This window comes from Muscardinus avellanarius, assembly GCF_963383645.1.
Source record: "Muscardinus avellanarius genome assembly, chromosome: 6".
Classification (NCBI taxonomy): domain Eukaryota; kingdom Metazoa; phylum Chordata; class Mammalia; order Rodentia; family Gliridae; genus Muscardinus; species Muscardinus avellanarius.
The window spans coordinates 15,351,858-15,364,421 of NC_137791.1; the positions used below are offsets into that span (position 1 = coordinate 15,351,858).

The following is a 12,564-nucleotide window of genomic DNA, read 5'->3' on the forward strand; positions in this document are numbered from 1 at the left end:
CAGAGACAGGAGGATCGCGCTGGCCCTGTTTCCACATAAAAAAGTTAAAAAAGTAGGTGTGGGAGTGTAGCCCATGGGAGTATATCCCGGAGGTAGAAGGGCTTCCAGGAACCCCAGTACCACCAAAAAAATAAAAAATAAAAAATACAGTGTCTGTACTAATTGTTTATCACAGCTATAAAGGAAAAGCTTCAAGTCAGAATTTCCTACCTCTGGGTTTTTGCATTTGTTTTGTTTTGGGTACTGGGGATTGAACTGACGGGCATTCTACTCTGAGCTATACCTTCACCCCTACTTGGTGTTTTTGTTTTTGTTTTTTTGAAAAAGGATCTCATTTCATTGCTGAGGGACTCACTAAATTGCTGAGGCTGGATTTGAACCTGCGATCCTGTTTCAGCCCTCCCAAGTACTGGGATAACAGGTAACATGCCACCATATCTGGCATTTATACCTCTTTTTAAAACTCTGAAAGAGCTGATACAAACAAGTTTAAAGGAAGACATCTGAAAACACAGATGTTCTGAAGGTGAGGATATATGTATTCATTCATGATGAAGCAAATTAAAAACTCAAAAGCATAAGTTCAAACATCGAGTCAGGTTGAAAATTTGAGATTATCAGATGAAAAAATGTTGGGCAAAAATAGAGGATTTGATGACCGAGGAAACGAGGTCGAATGGAGGTAGACAAGCAGGTGTAGGAACTGGATCAAGGCAGTATGCAGAAATTGGATGAGTTTTTGGCAAAGAGCGGAGAGCGCCTCGGAGAGAGAGATCCTACTGACGAAAGCACCTCCAAGAGGTGGCTTCCAGACCACATCTGTACAGAGGCACCACCTGCACACTCTAACTTCCTGCTTCTTGCTGTGTTCTGTTTTTCTCCAATGGCACTTACTGCCACCTGGCACATTATAAATTTAATTGCTTATTTTTACCCTCCATAAATAATTGAGATTTAAAGTTCCAGAAGGACCTTTATTTTGTCTTCTGTTAAAAATAGCACACAGTGGACGTGTGGCACTGGCAAAAGTGTTCGAGGAAGTTATTTTACTAGATGTTAAGAAAACTTCTCAGTCTGCAGTTATTTATAAACTACTATAATTCACTGAAATGGGTCAATCAAAACTATTTTATTGTGTGTAAACTGTATAATGTTGTAATAAATTTTATTCCAACATTTTCTGTTTTGAAGAGATGTTTATTTGCTGGGCATGATGGAGCATCCCTGTAATTCCACTATGAGGGAGGCCAAGACAGGAGGATCACAAGCCCAAGGCCAGTTTCAGCAACTTAGTGAGACTCAGCAACCTAGCAAGACCCTGGTTCTAAACAAAAAATAATAGGCTAGGGATGTAGCTCAGATGGAGAATCTTCCTGGTTTAATCTCCAGTACTATCTTGCTTTTTCTTTCACTGATAATCAAGGCTTTCAGTTTAAATTCCTACTTCTCACTTATTATTCCAATTCAAAGAGAACTCAACAGATCATAAATTTCATGATTTCCAATTCCATAATTTCAAATTATTTTCTATTCTCCTTTTGAGATTTTGTAGGTGGGGATGAGTTTAGAATTAACAAAGTGCATGTGTCACGATATTATTGTGGCCTTTTCAGCAATAAAAGCAGCAAACACCCCAGATTGGAATGTAGCAACTAGAGACAGGTGGAGTGCATATTTTTAGAAATAAGCTACAGACACACCATAAGGCACAGCTGCAAGCCGAGCTGATGACCGCAAGCTGCTCTAAGTCTCTCCTATCCACCCGTCCAGGGGCTCCTATGGAAGCAGGCCCTGGGCTTGTCCACCTCCTAGCCAGGCCCAGCGTCTGGAGCGAGGGCTGCATGCTATGTCCGCCCACTGTCCTGTGGGTGCTTGCGATGAACAAGCAACAATGACCATGAGTCAAATCTATTTCCATCACAGCTGTCAGCCACATGCTTGATCTCATGCTGGATCTGATACTAGCAAAACCTTCAGAAACAATGCAGCCTGTTAAAATTAATTCTGGTAATGACATTTTAGTGGTATATTATAAAAACTTGTCAAACCAGGGAAATTACTAGTTAGATTCACATATCTTCACTTATCCTAAAAATAAGTATATATGGGGACTCCCTGTCAGATAAAGTACATTAATAAAAGTCTAGAACTTATTTTATTTATTTTGGTACCAAGAATTGAACCCAGGGGCATTCCATCTCTAAGCTACATCCCAGTCCTATTTTAATTTTTTTTAAATTAGAAACAGGGTCTCTCTATATTGCAGAGGGCCTCGCTAAGTTGTTTGGCTGGCTGTCAACCTGCCATCCTCCTGTCTCAGCCTTCCAAGTTCTGGAATTACAGGCGTGTGCTAACGCATCCGTCTGGCAAATTCCATCAAGAATTTAAAGACAAGGCAGAATTGTTTCACACCGAAATATCAAATAATGGAATTACTTATATATTTACTTTCAGCCAGTTCATTAGTTTTCTTCACCTCTGTATACATAAAGGTAGGAAAGGATCTTCCCCACCTTCAAAATTAGAAATCATCCATATATGTGAATACTTACTCAACACACTGTAAAATAATTAATTAGAGAAAACCCAGTCTTTTCTTTTTCTGAGATCTGAATTTCCATGGAAGGAAAAATAGCACATGAGGTTTATGTAAAAGAATAACAACATAGAGCTGTTGTATCTGTGCTGTCACTGATCAGCATCACTGAATTTAAGATAATTTCTTTAATATTTCAAGCATAATTCAAGGCACCATGTTTTCTCTTTCTGTTTACTGCTATTTCTCTCAGGGGCAAAATAAAGACAAAGGAAAAAAAAAGCAAAATCTCATTGAAGTGAAACTTAGTATGTGAAGGGTGGCACTAAATTATCTAAAATCTGCGAAATTAAGTAGTTTCACAACCACCAGGCTCACTATCCACTGGTAGACAGCTATCGGTTTAGTTGGTTATTTTCCTTATAAATTCTATGACCTTGACCATTTTATTTCACTATTCTGGGCCTTAGTTTACAGGGCATGATGGCTCACATGTATAATCCCAGAATTTGGGAGGCTGAGACACAAGGCTCTGGGTTTGTGAACAGCCTCTGCTAGTGAGGCCCTCCACAAATTAGTGAGACCCTGTTTCAAAATAAAGAATAAAAAAATAGGCTGGGGGTGTAGCTTCGAGGTAGAATGCCCCTGGGTTTCATCTCCATCTCCATCCCCAGTACCACACACACACACACACACACAAAAAAAAAAAAAAAAAAAAAAAAAACACCAAAAAAAAACCCCAAGCACATGATAACTGTACTTTTCCCATACTTATTATTTTGAAAATTGAAGTCATAATCAGAAAAGCACTTAGTAGACCTCAGTTTTTGCATTTAAAAATTTGCGTATGCTGGGCGTGGTGGCGCATGCTTGTAATCCCCACAATAGGGAGGCGGAGACAGGAGGATCGCGCAGATTCAAAGCCAGCCTCACTGGTTTAAGAGCCCCTGTTTCCAAAGTTAAAATATATATAAAATAGGTCTTGGAGTATAGCCTGGAGGTAGAAGGGTTCCATCTCCAATACCACCAAAAAAAAAAAAATTGCACATGATAACAGTACCCTTCCCATAGTTACCGTGGTGAGAATTGAATGTAGTATAGGCAAAGCATTTAGCATCCGGCCAGGAAAACAGGAAGTACACCCTAAATATTAGCTTGCATAGTGGCTAAGAGAATATACCCAGAAGTCAGATGACATAGAATTATTTCCAGTCCCTCTTAAATACACTGAAAAAGGCAAAGAATTTTAAAACAAAGAAGAATGAGGAGAAGGGAAGGAGAGAGAAGAGGAGGAAGAGGAGGAAGAGGAGGAGAGGGGAGTAATGTGGAATCTGAGAAAAAGGACTGCAACAGAAAAAGGAAACTCTATGGAGAGCATTTTTTCATGCATTTATTAGCCATTTGAATTTCTTCTTTTGTGAAGTCTCGATTTAGTTCACTTGTGCATTTTTTAATTGGGTTATTTGATTTCTTAGAGCTGAGTTTCTTGAGTTCTCTGTATATTCTAGATATTAGTCCTCCCATTCTGTGGGCTCTGGGTTGAGGTTCTTGATAGTTTTCTTTAATGTATAGAAAAGCTCTTCAGTCTAATGCAATACCACATTTACTGTCTATAACGCCCTGTATAATTAGTATAGGGGAGAATATGCTGCCTAAGATCACATACAGCTCAGATGTGTATTAGATTGCACAGCATGTTTAAGGGACATTAATGCTTGTTAAGGCATTACCAGCCTGCAGAGGAAGGAAACCGGCTTATACAGAGTCACAGAAGTAGTTAATGCAGGAGGCTGAGTTAGCATCCAGACTTCAGGGCTGCCTCCCTGCCCAGAATTCTCTCATATAGCCCGCCCTGTGCTTTGTTTCATGGCAATGTAAGATTCAAAATTGTCATGAGCCCCTTTGCCGGCTCATGACAATGTAAGACTCATAATTCTCATTCCATGAGCACAGGCCCCAAGGCACATGATCATTAAATTGTTTGATGCTCAATTTCACCCATTCACCTGGCTGGAGCGAAATATCAAAGAGGGTGGAGAAAAGAGGGAAGGAAACGGTTGCTATGCCTGGACTCTCTCTCCAAGAAGTGTGCAAATTGTTTATTCTGCCAGCCCCAGCAGGGACCCAGAGCAGGTCACAGAGAGCCAGACTGCTCACGAGGCAGGGCTTGCAGTTACCTCAGTACAGAAATCCGCAATGGCTCCCAGGTCACTATTAAGGCAGGTTCAACGCTGCACACATGGCTCCAACCTGGTCCTACCTCCATCACCAGCCTTTCATCAAAGAGGAGGCATCCTTTATACAGCGATGTGCATGGTCCTCCTCAAAGTTTCTCCACCTCTTGTCTAGGCCAGCACTACCCAATGGTAGGTATTAACTACATAAAACATGTCTGCTCCAAAAGCCAAGATCTTTGTTTTTAAGGGCGGGGGTCTGGGGATGGAACCCAGGGGCCTTTGACCTCTGAGCTATACCCCCTGCCTTATTTTTTATTCTTTATCTTGAAACAGGGTCTTACTAAGTTGTGGAGGGCTTCACTAAGTAGCTGAGGCTGTTCGCAAACCTTGATCCTCCAGTCTCAGCCTCCAGAATGCTGAGATTACAAGCGTGCACTGCCATGCCCGGGTTCCAAAAGCCAAGATGTTCTCAAGGTTCTCAGCATGACAAAAGGAAGGTGAAATATAACATTGATCTCATTTTGAATGAATAATTTGCTCTTGTTAAGTTAAAAAAAATACAATAAAATTAACCTGTTTCTTTTTTGGAGCATGGCTACTTGAAAAATCCCAATTACTTATGTGGCATGCAGTCTGTAGCACACCCTAGTATTTCTGTTGGAAACTGCTTGTTTAGAGGTTAAATGACTATGTCAATAATATTTTGATCTACTGTCATAAAACCATACGGAATCTATGGGGTAAGTTTTAACAGGTCTTTGAATAGCTAAAGTTGATATCATAATGGTGATATACAACATCTCATATATATAACTTATAGGAAAGGGCCTTTCTCATGGCCAAAGTAATTTTTTTTCTTTATGGCCAGCTGTAATAGATATGGTTACATGGTTTCTAACCTCACAGAAAATGGGGGAATTTTTTTTTATATACTATTAACATTGAGAAAAGACATCAGCAAGAAAAAATAATTGGAAAGAAATCTATTAGAAACTTCATGAATGCCCTCCAAAACATTAAAAAGCACTTTATGGTAAACTCGTTTATTATAAAATTGTATCTTTACTATGAATATGCTTTAAAAGGTCTAAGAGCACAAAATGATATTTATCTAAATCAGCAAGAAAAAAACCTGGTTGCATCCAGTAAATGCTACTTAAGAACAGATTTGAAAGGATCACAATAAAAAAATGTTCCATTTATTTTAAATTGGGGTCCTTTAAATATTAGAGTTCTCAGCAGGCTGTAAAGACACAGCTACCACTAGTTCTGTGTCCTCGGCAGGAGTTTCACCCCTCAGACCCTTTTGCAGTATCCAAAGAAATACTCTGAGCCTTCACTGATAGATATTGAGTGAGTGGTATTTTCATCCCGCGATACAAGCACTGAGGACATAGAAAGTCAAGGCACGCTGACTTGCTCTCATTCAAACTCATTTCCACCGAGCTTAAGACTTGGTTCTATTATCACACTTGCATTTCATGTGAGTCCTGATGTATCATAAAATGAGCTAGACATTTACCGTATCAGTGAGATAATTCCTAGAGCCTTTGCTACTCCAGCCACTGCTTTGTTATTTTCCTGGTGGTTCTAACAACCATAAAGACATCAGCACACCCAAATTACCATATGCTTCCTGAGTCTTTCAATACATATGACACATATGCTTGCAAATGTTCAGGTACAAAGCTAGGAATTCTAAAGCAAACATAATAAACAAGGGCTTTGCTATAATGGAGTGTAATAACTAGGAATGTGGAAAGCATTGCTAATTGTCTCCCTAATATTCATACTGCCCACTCCTCATGACTAATAGCACCTTGACTTTATTTAAAATAGGAATTTTACCCAGAATCCACTCTAGAGGGGGACTCAGTTTTTTTCCAGTGATATGAACAGAGGAGCATGCCAAATGAGAGTTCCCAGAAAACTATTGTTTTTTTATAAGTAAAAGAACAGGGTGACTTGATTTGACCTTTTTGCCCTTTATTTATTTATTCTAGGGATGGAAACCAGGTGTGTGTGTGTGTGTGTGTGTGTGTGTGTGTGTGTGTGTGTGTGTTACTGGGATTCCTAGAAACCATTCTACCTCCAGGCTATACTCCCAGACCCATTTTTATACTTTTTTTTTTTTTTAATTTGGAAACAGGGTCTCTTAAGCCAGCGTGACTGGCTTCGAACCTGCATGATCCTCCTGTCTCTGCCTCCCAAGTGCGGGGATTACAAGCATGCGCCACCATTCCCGGCGGTCCTATTCTTTATTTTTGAAACAGGGTCTCACTGAGTTGCAAAGGGCCTCGCTAAGTAGCTGAGGCTTTCCCCGAACTGCCATCCTCCTGCGTCAGCCTCCCAAATGTGCACCACCATGCCAGGCTTCCTTTACTTTTCTAATGACCAGGAAAGTGGTACCTGAAGGCACAGTGTCCTGATTGGATAATACCCTAAGAAAACAGGAGCAGGACCATGTGTAGAGTCAGGGACTAGAAGTGACTTTTGGGTAGTTACAGGTGGGAAGTTATCCTAGGTCTAAGAAAACCTAACCCACTACCGCTAAGTCACAATTTACTTGCCTCTGAATGCATTTCTAATCGATATAATAGGTATGTCACAAAATGTCAATGGAGACATTTTCTTTGGGTCTAGGAATTATAGCTCTTTTTGTCAAAGATTAGTCCACAGTTTGCCAAATGTACCCCATTATGAGTCAGATACTTAATCATACGAGGCTAGCAACCCCACACTAATAAGGAGCTAGTAAAACTAGCCTGTGAGTAGCCACGAAACATCCAGTTAACATGCAAGCAGGGCTAGAAGAGAGAAGGTCAGGATTTTAAAAGGTGTGCTACTTAGGAGATGAGGCTAACCTTTGTCTTATTTTATCCCTCAGGAATACACTTCTGTCCTCAACGCCAAAAGAATCTGGTCCTACAAAAACCATTTGTAAAGACTGGAGGTATCCAAACCATCTTTGTCTCCTTTAGGGGCTGGTAATTATCTCTCCTTTTAGAATCATGGATTGTCTAGTGCCCGGTAGCCTGGGGCTTGTAGAAAGGTCAGTAGAGAGAATACTGAGCTGAGAGAGAAAAAACAGCGATGCAGCCAGCCTGTACTTCTTCCAAGAGGCACCACAAATACATGTGAATGCCATACGGGTCAAGTGAACAGTAAAGAAAAGGGCTCACCTGGAGCCAGAAGAGTGGATGGTGAATTTCAGAAGCAGGAGAACAGGGGCAGAGGTGGGCAGTGAAGAAGGCTGACTCAGAACAACATCCTCTGGGACAGAAAAATACACAGTGGGGAACACTGGACAAGGTCCTCAGAGATTCCTGAACCCACATTTCAGTGTCTGTCATACTGAAGACACTGATGCCTAAGAAGCATCAGAACCAACAAAAGGAAATCATGTCCTCACCATGGGCAACAGAGGAGCCTTGGCCTGCCCACTCCTTTCTCCATCCTTAACAGGAGAGCAACAAAAAGAAGGAGTATTGCAAAGCTGAGACAGGAGGATCACAGCTTCACGGCCAGTGTGTAGTAACTTAGTGAGACTCTTTTAGAATTAAATTTAACATCGGGATGGGGGTATATATTAGAGGTTAAATGCTCCTAGGTTCAATCCCCAGTAATCTTACCCCCCCCTAAAAAAAAAGATAGAAGAGGAAGAAGAAGAAGAGAAGGAGGGAAAGGAAGAGGTAGAACATTTGTGAGTGTAAGATTATTTTCCTTCCTTGACTCCAATTACAGTGAGAGGAGATTGCAGAGAAAATAAAATCATAGAAAAGACATAAGATTTGTCTTGAATAAAATGGACTCCTAAAATGTAAAGTAAAAAAATAAAAGGCAGGAGAAGGAATTCATACAATTAATCCTGGGTATCCTTAAAACATCTAGCAAGGAGGAATCAGTGCTAGAGTAGTTGGGGGTGATGAGCAGTTAGAAGAGAAAAAAAAAATTAAACCGGCTCCCTCTCCTTGAGCTAAATAAATAAATGGAACCCCTTGACCCAATAATGTGCCAATCACAATAATGATGGTCATAGATTCTAGAAGGTCTTAGGTTTTAGCGGGTAATTAAGGTTGCCATGAGAGTGTGGAATGAAGGATTTAGTTGAAGCGCAGGTGTCTGGGGTGGCAGTAGTAGGAACGAGGCTTGGAGCTGAGGCTGAGAATTGAGAAAGTCCAGTGTGGAGCAGCAGCTAGGTAAGAGAGGACAATATGCCAGTGGCTCTGAAAGCCTGAGGCTGGGAAGAACATGCTGGATCCTCTGGGGAAACAAAATAAAGGCCCTGGGTGGTGTGAACACAGAGACCAACAGCAGGATAGAGTCAGCAGGAGAGGCTGAAGGTGTTGCCAGTAATCAAAGAACAGAGTTACCAGAGTTCAGGTGACTCCAGAAAAACAAAACAAAACAAACCAGAAGCTTATGTAAGAAGAAAGCCAGCTCCAGGTGCCCTCATCCTTCTCCCACATACTCCAACAAGGACATTCTGATCAGTCAATTCAACTAATACTTGGTGACTATTTTGGGGGAGCTCCTTTGGCAGGTTTGGAAGTGGTTGTTGTCTACGAAAAAAGAAAAAGTGAACCTAGTATAGCGCTCCACACATGTGCTGAAAGAAGGTTGTCAAGGAACCTGCAGGATTTCAAATAGGCTCTGCCCCTGGGTCTCTTAGACTTCAACATATTTCAGGACGTTTTTCTCTTCTTTGAATGCACAGATTGCAGGTATTTAGCCTGCTGCAGCTGTCAACCTCCAACTTTAGCCTTACCTAAGCAGAAGCATCTAGTACCCTCTTACTCTTGAAACTTCTGAAAGCTGGAGATGTAAGACCTCAGATGCATCAGGACAATCCTAGCAGGACCTCCCGCCAGTCGACTAAGCATTAGTGATCTAGCCTCTCTTTTGAAATGCACCATAGTATCTAAATGGCAGGAAGTAAAAAACATCATGGCCCCATGGCTGGTTCTACTGTCTTCCTGTCGTGGTGAAGTCTACATCTGTAATTTCCCCAGCCTCCTGTTGGTCCAGGAAGGCTGGCTAAGAATTACACTTCAGTTACCTTCAGGGCATTGTCTAGGCTCATTTCTAACAGGTGAACTAGATGAATTTATTTGAAGATGATTTTCAGGAGACAATGAACGAATTCCATACAATTCAGCAAATATGTGGCAGGGCCTCCCAGAGCAGTCACACCCTGCTAATTTTACTCAATTCAATTTGCCAGCTACCAGGCAAGAGGCCAGAGAAAAGTCAAATGATTAATGTTGAAATGGTGCGTGTGCCTTTTGGAAATGTAAGAATCACTTACCCCAACTTCTGATGGGGGATCCTTATGTTCAGGTAGGACACTGGTTCGAACCTATGAAGAGAAACACACATTTTCTATATGACTTCGGGATAGAAAGTAGCTTCATACAGGTGCTAGCTTCAACTTCCTTTGTCTGCTTTCAGTTCAGACTAGTTAATCATTAATGAGGTGTCTGAGTTCAATACCTTTGACAGAGCAATACAGCTGTCCTTTTATAGTTTTTAAACTTCCTGATTTTCCTAAGTAGACAGAACTGCTTAGGTCTTCAGCCTATCATCTACTTGTCAAATATCCAAGATGTAGGATGTTTAATCTCGTCCAAAAACAACCTTCATCCGACAGCCAAAGCAAAGGATAGAAGTGGGGGAAAGTCAATCTATGCATGCTTTCTCTATATTCTCTGAATAAGCAACAAAACTTATTCTCCTTCCAGGATACACCTCCCCCATGAGAATTCTGTGACAAATTATCAGACACTATCATCTGAATTCATTGGAAAATAAGTCTCACTTGGGAGAGGAGGAACAATGTCAAACAACCTGGGGAAGCTTTTCGTACAGCATTCCAATTGAAGTATCCACTCTTTGGATAATAAGTAGACATATATTTTCTATTGAGTGGTGATTCTCAGTCCCGGTTGTACCTCTGAATCACCAGGGGACCTATTCTGTCTACTGGCACTCCCCGCTCTGTCCCCAGATGTTCTGAACCTAACGTACAGGTACTGAACCCATGGTTCTCTTAAAAAAGAAAAAAAGTTTAAATGAAAAGAAAAAATTCATGACTGCCTTTATTCTCACTTCAGACAAAAGTAGCCACAGCAAGCAAAAAAGACATAAGACATACATCTAGAGGGACTTCATTTAAAATAAAGATGATAAACCAGTTAAATGAATGCAAAGCAACTCGGAGGCACAGCCTGTTTAATCGGGGAGCAGGGGTCTACAGGGAGGGAGGGGAGAGGAGGCCGTCCAGGAGCACGCAATTGCTCGGCACGTTAGGGATCATTTAACAAATCCCTCTGGAGATGCAGCGCTAGGAATCGTACTTCTCCTCAAATCCCTTAAGTCCTGACACACCTGGCCATGCCAGGTCTATTATCCCGGGATGATGAAGCGGTTCTTATAATATCCCTAACAGTGTCAAAAGGCTTGGGCCAGCTCCTGATGGCCCGCTGATCTTTAACACAGTTCTCATTTCCTTTAAAAAAGCTCCGAGCCATGGCAAAACGGGCCTTTCAACTTCCAGCTTAACGCTCTTTTTCAGTTTCTTTATGACGGATCCAGCGCTATCGCTTGCACAATTTGTCAGTCATTATGACTCCAAATTGTTCACCAGAGCAAAAATAAATGACAGGAGGGATCCCGGCAGAGTAAACAACACAATTTATAGAAAGCGTTCCACTCAGAATGCCAAGGCAGAGCACCGACTGCCTGCACGCGTGTGCAGCTCAGAAGCTGCAATGACGTTCTCCGGCCCAGTTATACCTCAGTGTCATTATCTGAGACTCAGCAGCTGGCCTCAGAGAGGAAGAAAGCTGTACGAACAGGAGGCTGTTATGGACCATAGAGTGAGTGTGTATAGCGTGACTGCTTACATGATGTGCATAAGTATGGCCCTTTCTGTTGATATATTTTTATAGTATAACGGACTATATGTAAGTAAATACACATATACAATACATACATATATGTACGTACTTATGTATATTGTTTAGAAGAAATATCTAATTGTCAAATAACATTTTCCAAGGCTCTATGCTTGAATTTACAAATACAGTGAAAAAATCAGAAATTGTAAGGTTCAATAGATAGAATTATATTATTTGATTTGGATTACATGTGTGTATATACTTATGTAAATTTAAAACTATGATTACTGATGGACAAATGTAGAATAGCATTGACAGTTTCTACATGGCCAATTAAACTACTAGATTTATGTTAATTTCATCTTTCCTTGAAATACGAATAAACTGTAAAAGAAGATTCTTTATCCCAAAGTCATGAACACGAAAAAGAGTCTAAAGATATTCATGGACTAGCTTTCCCAATTCTATATATATATATATATATATATATATATATATATATGTGTGTGATTTTGTGCAGAAAGAAGAAACAGAAAATGAACTTGACTTTTATAACAGAAATACATGTCTATCACATTTTCTTTAATGAGGCATGTTTAAATCACTAGTACAGCTCCTGATTTAGAGAAACTGAAAGATTAAATTTTTAAACCAATTCTAAATTTTACAAAGTCATATGAAACATTTTCATATGAAACATTTATTTAAACCAGCACATGTGTACAATACTAAAATTTTTGTTTTCAATGTTAATGTCATTGATATTATGATGCATTAATATATATAATGCATATATATTATAATGCATACATCATTGATGCTTTTCTTTTCTTACACCATCCAGGTAGGAGGCACTGGGTTTGCAAGTAGATAAGGCCTCCTTTCTTCTCTTTGGACCTCAGAGTCTAGTGGATGGAGTCCTATAAAACAATCCAGGACAACGTAGACATGC

General features: G+C 40.4%; 1 protein-coding gene across 6 annotated transcripts in view; it reads right to left on the reverse strand.

Annotated features, from left to right (window-relative positions):
- The window catches only part of INPP4B (inositol polyphosphate-4-phosphatase type II B), a gene marked incomplete at both ends in the record, with an annotated part of 387,908 nt that overhangs the window by 267,497 nt on the left and 107,847 nt on the right, over positions 1-12,564 (reverse strand). For 5 of the 6 annotated variants that reach the window (XM_080697036.1, XM_080697033.1, XM_080697032.1 and 2 more), the window contains one exon: positions 10,022-10,072. The exons of the other annotated variant lie outside the window; for it this stretch is intronic. In XM_080697036.1, the coding sequence (XP_080553162.1) occupies positions 10,022-10,072 (51 nt within the window). The remainder of the gene's footprint in view (positions 1-10,021; positions 10,073-12,564) is intronic. 6 annotated transcript variants of the gene reach the window in all.